Source organism: Staurois parvus, unplaced genomic scaffold (assembly GCF_062004578.1).
Source record: "Staurois parvus isolate SC_StPar_1 unplaced genomic scaffold, SC_StPar_1.0 ptg000700l, whole genome shotgun sequence".
Classification (NCBI taxonomy): domain Eukaryota; kingdom Metazoa; phylum Chordata; class Amphibia; order Anura; family Ranidae; genus Staurois; species Staurois parvus.
The window spans coordinates 90,850-108,009 of NW_028318496.1; the positions used below are offsets into that span (position 1 = coordinate 90,850).

Genomic DNA, 17,160 nt, shown 5'->3' on the forward strand with positions numbered 1-17,160 from the left:
TGGGGTAGTGAGTTCCAGAGGATGGGGGAGGACCTGGAGAAGTCTTGCAGTCATGCATGGGAGGAGGAGACCAGGGAGCAAGATAGAAGGAGGTCTTGTGAAGAGCGAAGGGTACGGGTAGGGTGGTACCTGGGAATCAGGTCGGTGAGGTAGTTAGGGGCAGTGTTGTGAATGGCCTTATAGGTCAGAGTGAGCAGTTTGAATTTAATGCATTGGGCAATGGGGAGCCAGTGGAGGGAGAGGCAGAGGGGGGTGGCAGAGGTGGAGCGGCTGGTGAGGTGGATGAGTCTGGCCGCTGAGTTCAGGATGGTCTGAAGCGGGGAGAGTTTGCACTGGGGTAGGCCGGTGAGGAGGGAGTTGCAGTAGTCAAGGCGTGAGATAATCAGGGAGTGTACGAGTAGTTTAGTGGTGTCTGGGGTAAGGAAGGAGCGTATCTTGGCGATGTTTCGGAGGTGGAGCCTGCATGTGATTGTAAGTGATTTGACATGAGGTTGAAAGGAAAGGTTTGAGTCCAGAATGACGCCAAGGACCTTGGCTTGCGGGCGGGATTGATGGTGGTGTTGTTGGTAGTGATGGAAAGGATGGGGGGGGGGGCGCGGGAAGGGGGAAAGGCCGAGAAGCTCGGTTTTGGAGAGGTTGAGCTTGAGGAAATGGAGCGACATCCAGTCAGAGATGTCTTTTAGGAGGTGAGTGATGCGGGCAAAGAATATGGGGGTGAGGTGAGGGGTGGATAGGTAGATTTGACTATCATCAGCGTAGAGGTGGTAATTGAAGCCGTGGGAGTGTATGAGTTTGCCAAGGGAGGAGGTGTAGATGGAGAAGAGAAGGGGTCCAAGGACAGAGCCCTGGGGGACCCCAACAGAGAGGGGGAGGGAAGGGGAGGTGGCACCGTTGTAGGAAACGCTGTAGGAGCGTTGGGATAGATAGGACATATATAGGATATATATATACACATACACATTTTTAGTTAATTTAAGTAATATAATTTATTTTATGGAATTGTTATTTTTATTATATAATTGTACAGTTGTAATGATGCCAAGATCCCATTTGTTTGTACGAGTGACAATATAGTCAGAGAATAGAAGGTCCACAACTTGCAGTCAACAATATGGAACTAATAAGTCTAGCGTATATATCACACTCATTGCTGGTAAACATATAGCGGCAAATGACCCCATAAAGATGGCCGCGTACATGTGGTCTACGGGAAAATGGCGCCGGGATGGCCTATATAAAAGAGCACGGCACAGTGGCGTCTAATTGATTCCCCCTGATGAAGCCACATGACCCTGTGGCGTAACGTGTAAGGGAGGGGCTCTGACGTCACGACGCTGATGTGGATAGCGGCAAGTACAAACTGAGGATCTGGGCACAGTTTAATTGTCTGTAACAGCACTTTAATGTGTGAGTGCGCAATTTTTTCTTTAATAAAAGCACCTGATTTTTAAAAGGATAAGGCACTATTGTTACTTCCTTTTCTATGATACCCCATAATACCGAGAGGTGGAAGCAGCACACAGTTTTGCCTCATCCATCCACCAAGGCTCAGTGTGGATAGAAAGGAGTGAGGGAGACCCCTGGTGGGAGAAAGTTGGTAGCACAAGCCTATCCATTCGAATGTGGAAATAAGCACCCAGCATGGAAAATACCACTTAGTCCTGATGGGACAAAAGCGTTATTAGCCACTTAGCTTGGCTAATTGGTAAGGTGAGCGTACACCTATTCTTTAGCACTGGGAGTGTTGCACGGCACATTAATTGGCACTGGCAAGATTTGAAGCACAAAGTGGACTTTATAATAATTTATGATTGTATATACTTTTATATTTATATGTTTTGTTGCACAGAATACTGCACTGTTTGAAGCACATGGTTTTTTCACGTTTATATTATTTTGAGTTATATGTTTATGATTGATTTAATATATATTGTGAAGCGCGACACATTTAGATATAATTTTGACTTCATAGGTTCTCACCGTTGATTTTTAAGTGTTTGATTCATGTGCAAATGGTGAGAACTTATGGAGGATTGAAAAATTTACAGTATGAATATCCTATGTGACTGTGAAAAGGGACCTTTTGATGCTGGGTTCCAGTTTATAATCATAGCTTCGCAGGGGGAAAGTAATATTCTGGCAATTGGACATTTTACCTAATTTTGTATCATTTGCATCTTGAATTTTGCGTGTTCTATACATATTTGGGGTGACTGTGATCATTGGTTTACCCTGGGTGTGGATTTTATTATGCAGCGTCTTGGGAAAATGCCTGGCGCTCTAGACAAGCGCTGTCAATCATAACTAATTAATTAATTGTCTCCTTGGTATATGTGTGGCCAGACAAAGGTATGGCAAAGGGGAACTGGGCCACCTAGGAAGACAGGATAAAGTGCATTATGCTTTTTACACATGGGGAGCAGGAGCTAGAAAAGAACAGTTCAACTTTTTTTCCAAAGTCTTTAGACCAGATATGTGATGCATTGAGTCCTCTTCTCTTTTTTCCATCCATCCTGGTGGTTAGTCCTCAATTAGGCAGATGTCTCCCATACATATTCATATGAGCAGTCTGGACTTTGGCATTTTTGTCTACTGCTCATTCCCTACATAGAATATGCGATGTCATCTGAGCGCCCCTATCTTTTTTTTCAATTATTCAGAGAGTGTCCCCAACAGTATGATGGCAGCGCAGTTCTCTGCATTATTACACTTTGAGTTCAGGTTGTCATTGTGACGCCCCTCGGGGGCAGGTCCATGACTTTCTGCATTCACAGAATCACCTCAGTCTTTCAGATTTAGTGATAGCGGGTACCCTTAAACCTGGAAGACTGAGCACAGAAAAAGATTTTTTGCAGGGGACAAGTCCAGATTGAAGGGGAGCTGTTTTTGAAAGTTTAAAACCAACTGGGGGACCATTTTAAAAAACATAACGCCCCAAATTGGGCTTTAAGTTTATTCAGGACCCATGAGTTGTTAAATACATGTTCTAAATTTTACTGAGCAACTAACACCTAGCTTATTTGGTGGCTCTCTACACAGCAAAAGAGAGCGATGGATACAGTGCATCCAGAAAGTATTCACAGCCCTTAACTTTTGCCACATTTTGTTATGTTATAGCCTTATTCCAAAATGGTTAAAATTATTTTTTTTCCTCAACAATCTACACTCAATACCCCATAATGACAACGGGAAAGAAGTTCATTTTGAAATCTTTGCAATTTTTTAAAAACAAAAAATGAAAAAAAAAAACCATGTACATAAGTATTCCCCGCCTTTGCTCAATAATTTGTTTAAGCCCCTTTAGCACCAATTCCAGCCTCAAGTCGTTTGGAGTATGTTGCTACAAGCTTGGCACATCTATTTTTGGGCAATTTCTCCCATTCTTCTTTGCACTACCTCTCATCTCCATCAGGTTGGATGGGGAGCGTCGGTGCACAGCCATTTTCAGATCTCTCCAGATATGTTCAATCTGGTTCAAGTCTGGGCTCTGGCTGGGCCACTGCAGGACATTTACAGAGTTGGCCCGTTGCCACTTCTTTGTTATGTGGGCTGTGTGCTTAGGGTCATTGAAAGATGAACCGTCGCCCCAGTCTAAGGTCCAGAGCGCTCTGGAACAGGTTTTCATCAAGGATGTCTCTATACATTGCTGTATTCATATTTTCTTCGATCCTGACTAGTCTACCAGTTTCTGCCACTGAAAAACATCCCCCCAGCATGATGCTGCCACCACCAAGATTCACTGTATGGATGGTATTGGCCAGGTGGTGAGCGGTGCCTGGTTTCCTCCAGACATGAGGCTTGGCATTCAGGCCAAAGACTTCAATCTTTGTTTCATCAGACCAGAGAGTTTTGTTTCTCATGGTCTGAGAGTCCCTCAGGTGCCTTTTGAAAAACTCCAGGCGGGCTGCCTTTTGTCTTTAACTGAGGAGTGGCTTCTGTCTGGCCTCTCTACCATACAGGCCTGATTGGTGGAGTGCTGCAGAGATGGTTTTTCTTCTGGCAGGTTCTCCTCTTGCCACAGAGAAACGCTGGAGCTCTTTCAGAGTGACTATCAGGTGCTTGGTTACCTCCTTGGCTAAGGCACTTCTCCCTTGATTGCTCATTTTGCCCGAGCTCTAGGAAGATGACTGGTGGTTCCAAACTTCTTCCATTTACGGATGATGGAGGCCACTGTGCTCATTGGGACCTTCAATGTTCCAGAAATTTTTCTGCACCCTTCCCTGGATCTGTGCCTTGATACAATTCCTTGGACTTCATGGCTTGGTTTGTGCTCTGACATGCACTGTTACCTGTGGGACCTTATATAGACAGGTTTATGCCTTTCCTAATCTTGTCCAATAAACTGAATTTCCCACAGGTGGACTCCAATAAAGTTGTGGAAACATCTCAAGGATGATCAGTGGGAACAGGATGCAGCAGAGCTCACTTTTGAGTGTCATGGCAAAGGCTGAGAATACTTATGTACATGTGTTTTTTTTTAATTTTTAATAAATTGCAAAGATTTCAAAACAAACTTTTTTCATGTTGTCATTATGGGGTATTGTTTGTAGAATGTTGAGGAAAAAAATGAATTTAATCAATTTTGGAATAAGGCTGTAACATAACAAAATGTGGCAAAAGTTAAGCGCTGTGAATACTTTCTGGATGCACTGTAGATAGATGGCCACCTCCATATGGTTACACTGAAGGAATATATGAAGGCAATCATAATTTTGCATCACTATGGGAATTGCCTGTGAGATAGATTAGAATGATGGGGATGGGGGAGCCACTTATTGATTAGATAGATAGAGAGATAGATGTTACAATAGTTTCTTCCTACTTTATGGATACATGGTGGACAGTTTAAACCCCCAGGGACCTGTGTGCTTGTTCTACAGATGCCTACCCCAGTACAGAAGTGGTTTATGCTTGGACGAATGGCTCTGACAAATCAGTTGCCGTAGCCCCGGATGGCTCTAGACTCAACCAATATGACCTGCTTGGCCTGGTGTTAGGAACTGAGACCATCCGATCGAGTACAGGTAAGCTTTATTATATGTGAAGATGACAGACAGCAATGGTGAGAATTATTGAATGAAATGGTAAAACTATTAGTATAGGATGGGTACCTTCTTATGGTCTGGAGAGCTCTTTGGCTGTTTCTCTCCCTTTACGTCTCCCCTATCCTACCTGTACTCTCATAACCTTATCCCCTTCACATGTACTTCCATGCATCCTCTACCCCATTTTATGTATTTCCAATAAACCTCCTCCTCCCACCTGTACTAATTGAACCTAACAGACATTCCCCAACTTGTATTCTCACGAATGTACCTACCTCCACTCCTATGACCCGTTGTCTCATCACCCACACTCTCGTGAACCACCCTCACTCTTTGTCAGGAAAGGGCTCACTGCTGGTGGTGCTGTGGCTCACCTGCTCTATGGGCTGCAGTACTGGGACTTACCAGCAGGTGCCTTTCAGCAGCCAGGATCTCACCTCCTGCAATTAAGCCATCACCTGAGGCTGATTGCAGGAGGTGTACTTAAACAGTAACCAGGCCTGTAATCAGTGCCTTGGTGTTTGTTTCCCATGAGCCTTTGTTGTCCTGTATCTGTATCCTGTCATCTACCTGCCTGATTCTCCTGCTTGATTCTGACTACGATTGAACTCTGCCTGCACCGACCCAGCTCTCCTTTCGACTATCCATTTGCCTACTCCTCTGTACCTGATCCGCCCAATTGATCCTGACCGGGCCTGCCTGACTATTCTACCTCTCCAGCCCTGACTACGCTTTTATTTCTGAACATATATATATATATTAGTTGAAGGTTTGGTTTTTGTTTGCACTGTGCGTTTTTGTATACTGGTGTAGCTAACAATAAATTATATTGTCCACATCACTCCTGAAGCCTGATATTCCCAGTGGTCATATCCGGTCTCTGGTCATATCCGGATTACTGACACTCTTACTCCAATGAACCCCTCTATACTCCCATCATCTCCCTTCACCTGTACCATGAATCACCCCATTCACCTAGGAATACCTCATCACCCATACTCCAGTGATCCCCCCTCCCTCATCCATACTCCTATGAACACCCCTTTTCAGTATGTCCATGAACACCTCCATACTCCCATGAATCTATCACCCCTTCCCTAACTTTTATTCCTGTAACACCCTCCTACCACCCACAAGCTGTCCAGGAGACAAACCTGAGTGAGTACACCTACAGCCCCTTGGCAGATAGGGGAAGGAGCATTCTGGTGGGAAACCAGATTAGCCCCCTTCTAGTGTCTGTACACCCACAAAAGAGAACAGGGTCCTGATCCCCTGCTCAGGAATGGAAGGAATACCCACAGACTGCTGGGTGGAAGAGGAGTTCATTTGGGGTCTGGGATACTACAAGTGGAACTGGTGGCTAGCACTCCAACAGTGACTTTGAGAAGCTGTAAAGGAGAAGTATACATAGTCCAGGAAGTTGTCCTCAAGAGTCCGTTCCATTCGCATCCTATACACCCCTATACCCCATCCAAGTTCAATTCCCTAAATAAAGCAAACAAACAAAAAAAACAACATTCAATGTCTGATTCCCTGTCTATGGATGCATGATGTGAGAAAATGTTAAAGGACTGGCAGTGCAGGACTATAGAGCAACCCAAACTACATATTCAACAGCAACCCTTAAGAGGGTAGTGCTACATTCCCATTCCTAGCAAAGGGATTTTTTTAAAGCCCATCCCAAACCCATTATAACCACTCGCATATGGTCATGTCAAAACTGGGATTTAAACCTGCATATGATCCGTTTCGGGTGGTGTTGAAGTTTACATGAGTTATTCCTTACAATAATTAGTTATTTTTCCCTGGAATAGGTCAAGAAGCCAAACCTCTTCAATTGGTTGACAGAAAACTGCATAAGCCTGACATACATTCTACCGCTAACCCGCTTCATCCAAATATTTTAGTAGGAGTAACTCTTGAAACTCTATCCATAGACAGGGGCATTGCTAACTTGTGGCACTCGGCACTTGTCCCAGGTGTTCTACTGAGTGCCCCGGATCTTTTGGAGATGATACATTCCATGAGTACATATGTTAGGACACTGGTCGTCTGAACTGAGAACCATTTGGTGATCCATTTGGACAAAATACACTGAAGGGGTAATTATCCTTCTTCATCTTTGGATTATACTTCCCATACTGGCACCTGACCTATGCTCCATCTAATCTATTCCTTTCATTTCGTGATAGGAGGAAATGTATTATGAGGCCATTTGTTTGTTGTTGCCGGTCTTTGGACATCTGGTTTAAGTTGCATCTTAAACTTAATTCTAGTGGATTTGAAAATCTGGTCTCTCTCCCTGCCATCAAAGGTCTCTCTCTTATGCCTCCTTGCACCCCGGATGGACACAATTGTATCTTGAACCTTCTCAGATTGTTTTTAGATTTGATGGATATCTGTCATACTTGAGTTTAATGTTTTGAAGCCGTAGTTACCATGAAACGCGTCAACAAAAGCAAAATGACAAGTATAACTCTGTATTATGATCAGTGTATTCTTTTTCTGTTTCAATATTTTTATTAAGAAAGTTTTGTTTTAAGAATCTCCGCCCACTAGACCCAAAAAGAACAATCTTACTTTCATCAGTCCACAAAATGTTGCGCCATTTCTCATTAGGCCGGTCAATGTGCTCTTTGGCAGATTGTAACCTCTTCAGCACGTCTTTTTTCCAACAGTGGGACTTTGCGGGGGCTTCTTGCAGATAGCTTGGCTTCACATAGGCGTCTTCTAATTGTAACAGTCCTCACAGGGAACGTCACACCTTCTTTCATCTTCCTGGAGCTGATTGTTGGCTGAGTCCGCGCCATTTTGGCTATTCTTCTATCCATTCCAATGGTAGTTTTTCGCTTTCTTCCACGTCTTTCAGGTTTTGGTTGCCATTTTAAAGCATTTGCGATCATTTTAGCTGAGCAGCCGATCATTTTCTGCACTTCTTTATATGTTTTCCCCTCTCCAATCAATTTTTTATTCAAGGTACGCTGTCCTTCTGATCAATGTCTGGAACAACCCATTTTCCTCAGAATTTCAGAGAGAAATGCACTGTAACCAGCATGTCCAACATTTGCTGCCTTCCTTCCTTAAATAAGGGCAATAATTGCCACCTGTTTTTCAAAGAATGAATGACCTCACTAATAGAACTCCACACTGCTATTATTTTGAACATTCCCCTTTCAATGAGTGATTCAATTACACAGAATCAGCAGCATGCATGTCATGACTGTTGGGTCTGTTGGATTTCTATTACTCTACTACACCTGCTAGGAAATTATTTGTTGTGTAGAAATATCATTTCTACCAAAAACAGTGATTGATCCGGTTAGTGATGTCTGACTGCTATTATTTTGAACATAACTGTATGTTTAATAATAAAAACTATTGACCTTTTTTATATCAAACTCACGATTTCAATGATGTTTTTCAGAGCTATATAAAGATATCAGTGGGTCACCCTAGAACACTCCATTTTCTATTCTTTCATTTTTTCTATACATTCCATGAATTATACAGTTTTGAAACATGATATCATTTATTCACTTTTCTGTTAATCCATCTATCCATATCAATCTTCAATATAATCCACAGAGGTCATCGTGGTATCCTACCGGTCCCTCAACATTTTAATGTGTGTGCCTAGAGGTGCCCATATCTATTAGGAGCCTTAAAACACCCCTGTCCATAGTTCACTTGTTTTAAAAACTGTATAAAACTAAACTCTTCAATATGTTTTAATTAAAGAGTTCTTTTTATTCTGCCTCCGCTAGGTGAATATATTGTCATGACTACTCACTTCCACCTGAAGAGAAAAATTGGATACTTCGTTATACAGACCTATCTGCCGTGTATAATGACCGTCATCCTGTCACAAGTGTCTTTCTGGCTTAACAGGGAGTCAGTCCCAGCCAGGACCGTGTTCGGTAAGTTCAATGATGCAGGAAATATAAACATGCAATCATTCTTTTTGTTCCTTCCTTCTTTGGATATATTTGGATTTCTGTCTCCATCTTATTAGGGCTTTATGATTCCGTTTTTCATTCCTATAGTCCTCTCTCACTTTAATCTGTATGGTTATACTGTCTACTTGGGTCCCAAGTCCTACTCCATAGAAGCCGTGGTTTCCATGCACTGCACTGATGATGGTCAAAAAGCCTGAAACAATTCTATGCAGTTTGGAATAAATGGCTCAATAATATCAATATCACTCCATATTTTGGAGGTGCTTTTGGCTGATGGGGCTTAACCAGTTGTGGACCGGCCCATGTAGCTTTACTGCTACTGGGCAGCCATACTGTGAATCACGTGTGTGTGTGTGTATGTGTGTATATATATATATATATATATATATATATATATCTCCATGCTGTCTTTGGCTCCCTTACATGTCAATCACCAGGTCCCACACATTGATTCATGGCTGGGACCTGGTGATCGGTCTAGCTGCTGACAGGAGTGAGAGATCTGTGAATGTAAACACAGATCTCTCTTCTGTCAGTGGGGATGTACTGGGTTTTATCTCTGTGCAAATCAGGGAATAAAAAACTGGACATTCCTTAGTAAAATAGCACACAGTAAAAACACTCCCTGGCACACAGTTAACCCTTTGATAACCCCTTCCTTCCCAGTGTCATTAGTTGTTGTTTTTTTTTTTTAATTAGCACTAACCACTGTATTAGTGTCACTGGTGAGGTCAGTGGCAGTTAGTCAGTTCCCACCCAGTGTCCATTAGTGTTAGAATGCCTGCCGTGATATCACAGTCCCACTATAAGCCTCTGATCACCGCTATTACTAGTATAAGAAGAAAAATCCAGTATCTATACCATAGTTTGTAGACATAATTTTCACACAAACCAATCAATATACACTTATTGGGATTTTTTTTTAACCAAAAACATGTAGCAGAATACATTTTGACCTCAATTTATGAAGACATTTTTTTATATTATTATTTTTTATATTATTTTGTGTTAAAAAAAATTCTGTCTTTTTTCATATAAAGCGCAAATAATAAAAAATACCCAGGGGTGATCAAATACCACTAAAAGAAAGCTTTATATGTGTTGAAAAACCTATATAAATGTAACTCATGTACAGCGTTGAATGACTGTGCAATTGTCAGTTAAAGTAGCGCAGCACCATATAGCAAAAAATAGCCTGGTCATGAGAGGGGGGTAAGTATTCCAGAGGGCAAGTGGTTAAAGAAATAGGTTGCATGGCCCCACGTGCTGTCCTCAAATAAAGATTATTCCTTTCATTATTATTAATGTTTTATTTTTATTCCTTTCATTATTACAGTGAAGGAAATGTGTATTTGATCCCCTGCTCATTTTGAATGTTCGCCCCTCACACAGAAATAATCAGTCTAAAAATCGAATGTTCGATGTATTGTAACCCTGAGAGACAGAATACAACAACAAATTCAGCAGAAATGCGTCTAACAAATGATGACTGATCTGCATGTTCATGAGGGAAATAAGGATTTGATCCCCTATCATTCAGCAGGATTTCTGGCTACCAGGTGTCTTTCATACAGGTAACAAGCTGAGATTAGAAGCAGTCTCTTAAAGGGAGTGCTGCTAATCTCATGTTGCTACCTGTATAAAAGACACCTGTCCACAGGAGCAATCAAACCATCAGATTCCAAACTCTCCACCATGGCAATGACCAAAGAGCTGTCCAAGGATGTCAGGGACAAGATTGTAGACCTACACAAGGCTGGACTGGGCTACCAAACTATGGCCAAGCAGCTTGGTGAGAAGGTGACAACAGTTGGTGCAATCATTCGCAAATGGAAGAAACACAAAACAAGTGTCAGTCTCCCTAGGTCTGGTGCACCATGCAAGATCTCACCTCGTGGAGTGTCAATGATCATGAGAACAGTGAGGAATCATCCCAGAACTACACGTGAGGATCTTGTCAATGATCTCCAGGCAGCTGGGACCACAGTCACCAAGAAAACAATTGGTAACATACTACGCCGACAAGCACTGAAATCCTGCAGTGCCCGCAAGGTTCCTCTGCTCAAGAAAGCACATGTCCAGGCCCATCTGAAGTTTGCCACTGAATATCTGAATGATGCAGAGGAAGTGTTGTGGTCAGATGAGACCAAAATCCATCTCATTGGCATCAACTCAACTTGCCGTGTTTGGAGGAAGAGGAATGCTGCTTATGACCCCAAGAACATCATCCCAACTGTCAAACATGGTGGTGGAAACATTCTGCTTTGGGGGTGTTTTTCTGCTTTGGGGACAGGACAACTGCAGCGCATCAAAGGGACGATGGACGGGGCAATGTACCATCAAATCTTGGGTTAGAACCTTCTTCCCTCAGCCAGGGCATTGAAAATGGGTGGTAGATGGGTGTTCCAGCATGACAATGACCCAAAACACACGGCCAAGGCAACAAAGGAGTGGCTCAAGAAGAAGCACATTAAGGTCCTGGCGTGGCCTAGCCAGTCTCCAGACCTTCATCCGATTGAAAATCTGAGGACGGAGTTGAAAGTTCGAGTTGCCAAATGTAAGTCACCAAACCTTAATGACTTGGAGAGGATGTGCCAAGAGGAGTGGGCCAAAATCCCTCCTGAGATGTGTGCAAACCTGGGGGCCAACTCCAGGAAATGTCTGACCTCTGTGATGGCCAACAAAGGATTTGCCACCAAGTACTAAGTCATGTTTTGTGAAGGGGATCAAATCCTTCTTTCCCTCACGAACTTGCAGATCAGTCATCATTTGTTAGACATGCATTACTTATGAATTTTTTGTTGCTATTCTGTCTCTCAGTGTTACAATACACCGAACATTTGATTTGTAGACCGATCATTTTTTTGTGAGGGGCAAACATTCAACATCAGCAGGGGATCAAATACGCATTTCCTTCACTGTATTATTGTTTTATTTTTATTCCTTTCATTATTATTGTTTTATTTTTCTTCCTTTTATTTTTGGGTTATGATGAAATGAAACGTGAATACCTTCTAAGAAGGCATTACTGTGTTGGGCAATAAGTTGACTGGAGAACTGGATTCCTTTAGTCCCTTCTCTCCATAACCTGTATGGTTGTACTGTCTTTTTGTCTAATTCTACCCCCCTAGAAGCCATGGTTTCTATACGCTGCACTGAGGATGGCCAACAACCTTGGACCAGCTGTATGCCGTTTGAAATAATTGTCTCTATAATATCGGGCTATATTTGCACTATACCCCAGTGGTTCTAGATGAATATATGGCTTATTGGGGCATAAAGGAGTGATTTGCATGGTTCTGCTCCCTGTCCAGAAATAAGGAAAAATCATCTTAGTTTTTAGGAAATGGGAAGGAATGAGACATGTGAATAATATTCTATATACAATAAAGCCAGTTCAGCAGGGACCGGACGAATTTCGATTCATGTATTGGCACCCTGGTTTTACATTAGTCGATCCATCGATAGCCTTGTACACAACCAGGCCTGACGGGTTTTTCTGAAACGATTAACACCTCTGGCTATGGCTGGCAACCATCATTGTGTTCTGCCCACAGGAAAGGCTCCCCATTGGTCAATCGCTGCGGGAGGGATTTCCCCATCAACTGTGTAGCTGGGGGGGAAATCAAGTAATTTTCTTTCCTCCCACCTGGTGGACGGCCTTACTCACTTGGAGAGATTTTTGATTCCTTTGGTATGTTCTCACCATAACCTGTGTGGTTATTCTGTGTCTTAATCTTATGGTGCATAAAGCCAAAGTATTGGCTCGGCCATCCCCCTCACCCCACACACACATTATGCTTTTTTCATTTTATTTTTTTTATACTTACCCTTTTCAGATACATTATATTGCAAAGTATTGCCCCCTCCACATAATGTGATTCAGGTGTTCCAATCCCCTCCCAATCATGTGATTCAGGTGTTCCAATCCCCTCCATGGACACAGGTGTATACAATCAAGCCCCTAGACATGCAGACGGCTTCTACAAACATTGGTGAAAGAATGGGTCGCTCTCAGGAGCTCAGTGACTCCAAGCGTGGTCCTGTGATAGGTGGCCACCTGGGCAATAAGTCCATCCGTGACATTTCCTGGCTACTAAATATTCCACGCTCAACTGTTAGTGGGATTATAACAAAGTGGAAGCAACTGGGAACAACAGCAACTCAGCCACCAAGTGGTAGGCCACGTCACATGATGGTGCGGGGTCAGCGCATGATGAAGCACACAGTGCGCAGAAGTCACCAACTGTCTGCAGAGTCAATAGCTAAAACCTCCAAACTTGGTGTGGCCTTCAGATGAGCCCAACAAGAGTGTGTAGAGAGCTTCATGGAATGGGTTTCCATGGCCGAGCAGCTGCATCCAAGCCTTCCATCACCAAGTGCAATGCAAAGCATCGGATGCTGTGGTGTAAAGCACACCGCCACTGGACTCTACAGCAGTGGAGGCGTGTTCCCTGGAGTGACAAATCACACTTCTCTGTCTGGCAATCCCATGTACGTGTCTGGGTTTGGTGATTGCCAGGAGAACCATACTTGCCTGACTGCATTGTGCCAAGTGTAAAGTTTGGTGGAGGGGGGATTATGGTGTGGGGTCGGGCTTGGCCCCCTAGTTCCAGTGAAGGGAAATCTTAAGGCGCCAACATACCAAGACACTTTAGACAATTTCATGCTCCTAACTTTGTGGGAAGAGTTTGGGGATGGCCCTTTCCTGTTCCAACATGACTGCACACCAGTGCACAAAGCAAGGTCCATAAAGACATGGAGGAGCCAGTTTGGGGTGGAAGAACTTGATTGGCCTGCACAGAGTCCTGACCTCAACCCCATAGAACAGCTTTGGGATGAATTAGAGCGGAGACTGCGAGCCAGGCCTCCTCCCCCGACATCAGTGCCTGACCTGACAAATGTGCTTCTAGAAGAATGGTCCAACCTTCCCATAGACACCCTCCTAAACCTTGTGGGGGGCCTTCCCAGAAGAGTTGAAGCTGTTATAGCTGCAAAGGGCGGGGCCAACTCAATATTGAACCCTACGGACTAAGACTTGGGGGGGGCATTAAAGTTCATGTGCATGGAAAGGGCGGGGCCAACTCAATATTGAACCCTACGGACTAAGACTGGGAGGGCATTAAAGTTCATGTGCATGGAAAGGCCCAAAACTTTTGGCAATATAGTGTATGTTTAGGCTGGTTGCATAAAACGCTGGGTTCTTGGCCTCTCCCAATCTTCACCAGCAGTGGGCAGTGCTGAGGTGATGGCATCAGTGCAATTTGCATTACATTGTGAATCCGCCCCTGACACCCTGCACTCACTGTATGTCCTCAGTGTTCTTGGTTGAATGTTACTGGCGGTCATTTAGCCTGTAAGATCTCTGGTGGAGAAAATGAAGTACTGCTGGAGACTGCATTTTTTTTTTCTTTTTTGCTGGAGGGACCATTTTGTAAATTAAAAAATACACCCAGTGAAGTGACAGGCCTCAGGTGATACATGGAGATGATGCAAATAATCTTATATAAGTTGTACCTATTTATCTGCCACGATTTCTTCTGTACAGCTGTTTAAAGTCCAGAATTTACAAAGCATTTCTGAGCTTTCAGAAAGCAGCAAGCAGGGAGCTGAAGTTAAACTCTGCAGAGGTGATTAGAGGGAAGCAACACACCTCCCTCCCTCCTTGTCCACGCAGCACATATAGGAACAGAGCTGAGGTTGTCAATCAAAGGCTGTGTGCTGGAGCTCCCTCCCCTGCCAGCCTTTCATGTCTTGGTGTCAGGTAAAAGTCAGAAGTGTCTCATGCAGATAGTAGAGGAATGAAGCAGCAGACAGAAAGGACACATAGGGGTTGATTTACTAAAACTGATGCAGCTCTTCACAGAAACCAATCAACTTCCATTTTTTTTTTGTCAAAGCTTAATTGAACAAGCTGAAGCTAGAAGCTGATTGGCTGCCATGCACAGCTGCACCAAATTGTGCACACTCCAGTTTTAGTAAATCATCCCCTTAGTACTCTGGACTGAGACACATACACAGTATAGAGGGATATGCTTTGTTCATATTTTTAATGTTAGGGGTTTTTAACCACTTTAATAAAAAAAAAACAGCAGAAAAAGTCAAGGTTATGTGAGGTCAGTGGATCAGAGTTCTAGGAAAGCCAATCCATAACTATGCAAGGATGTGTCCTCGCATGATTTGGAACCCCCAGCTTTCCCAAGATCCTGGCAGTGAAGTCAGCCTCACCTAGGTGACCCGTCCAGAATCAAAGGTATAAGGTAGGTCATTTTCAATTTTGCTCGGTTTTATTTAACTATGCTTTTTAATGTGGGGGCAGGGGGTCTTTTAGATAAGTGAGCCTTGCGTTTTAATGCGAAGTACACTTTAAAGGGTCACTTAGAACCACAGTGCCTAGCAGAGAACATGCTATCTGGCAGACTTGAAAGTTGCTTTTGGAGCTCTACATGATGGGAGACTTCAGCCTCCTGGAGAGGTAAGTACTGAAATTCTATTTTACAAGGTATCCTTTGTTTTTTGTTTTTTTGTTTTTTTTACAGAGTCGACTGGGTCTTGTTTTACACGAGTATTTCTTTCTAAAATGTATAGATTTCTCATCTGTGAGTGTGGTGACTTTATGCAACATGCTTGTATGACAGCTTTTCTCTTTACCTTAGGAGTCACTACTGTTCTGACCATGACGACACTGAGCATCAGCGCACGGAACTCGCTGCCCAAGGTTGCCTACGCTACAGCAATGGATTGGTTTATGGCGGTGTGCTATACTTTTGTCTTCTCCGCACTTATTGAGTTCGCTACAGTCAATTATTTCACTAAAAGGGGCTGGGCCTGGGATGGTAAAAGAGCCCAGGAAGGCCAGACCTTCAAGGTAAGAAAGAAATATATATATATATATATTTTTTTTTTTTTTTTTTTTTTTACAGCGCTAGAGCAAATAGCTGTCCCTGCACCATTTCAAAGTGGTTAACCACTTCAAGTCCGGACACTTTCACCCCCTTCCAGTCCAGGCCAATTTTCAGCTTTCCATGCTATCACACTTTGAATGACAATTGCGCGGTCATGCAACACTGTACTGTGGACGCGGACAACCATTTTGTTAAGGTCTACCATCTTCTATCATGATCTGAAAATATATAATTCCACTCCGTCCCCCTTCCCCTTTGAATGGAATGCGGTGTGTGTGTGCACTGGGGTCACAAGTGCATAGGGCACAGCTGAATGGGCTTCATGGTTGTAACCCCAATTAGCCTGGTTCCAGAATGTCTGACAAACCCTTGCCTTGGCCTGGTCGTAAAGCCATAACTCAGTCAGTCACTTGACATGTAAGCATTCCAGAAGGGCCATAAAACGTACATTGCACATGAGTCATTTCTCATACAAATTCATAAACTTCTGCAGGAACTTATCACATTGATAGAACATATATATTTGGATAGGTCATTTTAATACGAGTCACATGACACCTTACACCCCTATGTAGCGCCTGCAAGGAGGTAGAAAGCAATATCTTTTATCCGGAGTAAGAGAATAAGCTACAGTCTAGTATCTGTGCATCCGGAATATCATTCTAAATATTAATCTGCCAGTTGCTAGGATGCTACCTGCATCTATTGAAGGTTAGGGACCATAGTATGAACTTGTAAGGGATTTGGTCCTAATCCTTGGTTACTGCCTGCCACCCACCCCCAAATGAGGCGATTGGTTCTCTGCTTTAAGGAGACCCCCTGCTGGGATACTAGAAAAAAGGCTGACATGCCTGGAGAAAAAAGAAGAGATACCTCCCTTTTAACATCAGGAACCATCTTTGGGAGAAAGGCAACCTTTTGTTCAGACAATTGGACTCTGCCCAGACCAAGGTTCTTGCAAGTATCCTACCTTCTGAAACTTCTCTCTTTTATTTCTGTTGTTTTATTACTCTCTCTATTTATATATATATATATATATATATATATATATATATATATATATATACAGTGGGGCAAAAAAGTAGTCAGCCACCAATTGTGCAAGTTCTCCCACTTACAAAGATGAGAGAGGCCTGTAATTGGCATCATAGGTAGACCTCAACTATGAGAGACAAAGTGAGAAAAACAAATCCAGACAATCACATTGGCTGATTTGGAAAGAATTTATTTGCAAATTATGGTGGAAAATAAGTA

General features: G+C 43.1%; 1 protein-coding gene across 1 annotated transcript in view; it reads left to right on the forward strand.

Moving 5' to 3' along the window:
• Positions 1–17,160, forward strand: part of LOC149446027 (gamma-aminobutyric acid receptor subunit alpha-3-like) — a 122,972-nt gene that overhangs the window by 90,510 nt on the left and 15,302 nt on the right. The window contains exons 8-10 of the mRNA XM_089653130.1: positions 4,881–5,024; positions 8,810–8,962; positions 15,658–15,869. Coding sequence (XP_089509256.1) covers positions 4,881–5,024; positions 8,810–8,962; positions 15,658–15,869 — 509 coding nt within the window. The remainder of the gene's footprint in view (positions 1–4,880; positions 5,025–8,809; positions 8,963–15,657; positions 15,870–17,160) is intronic.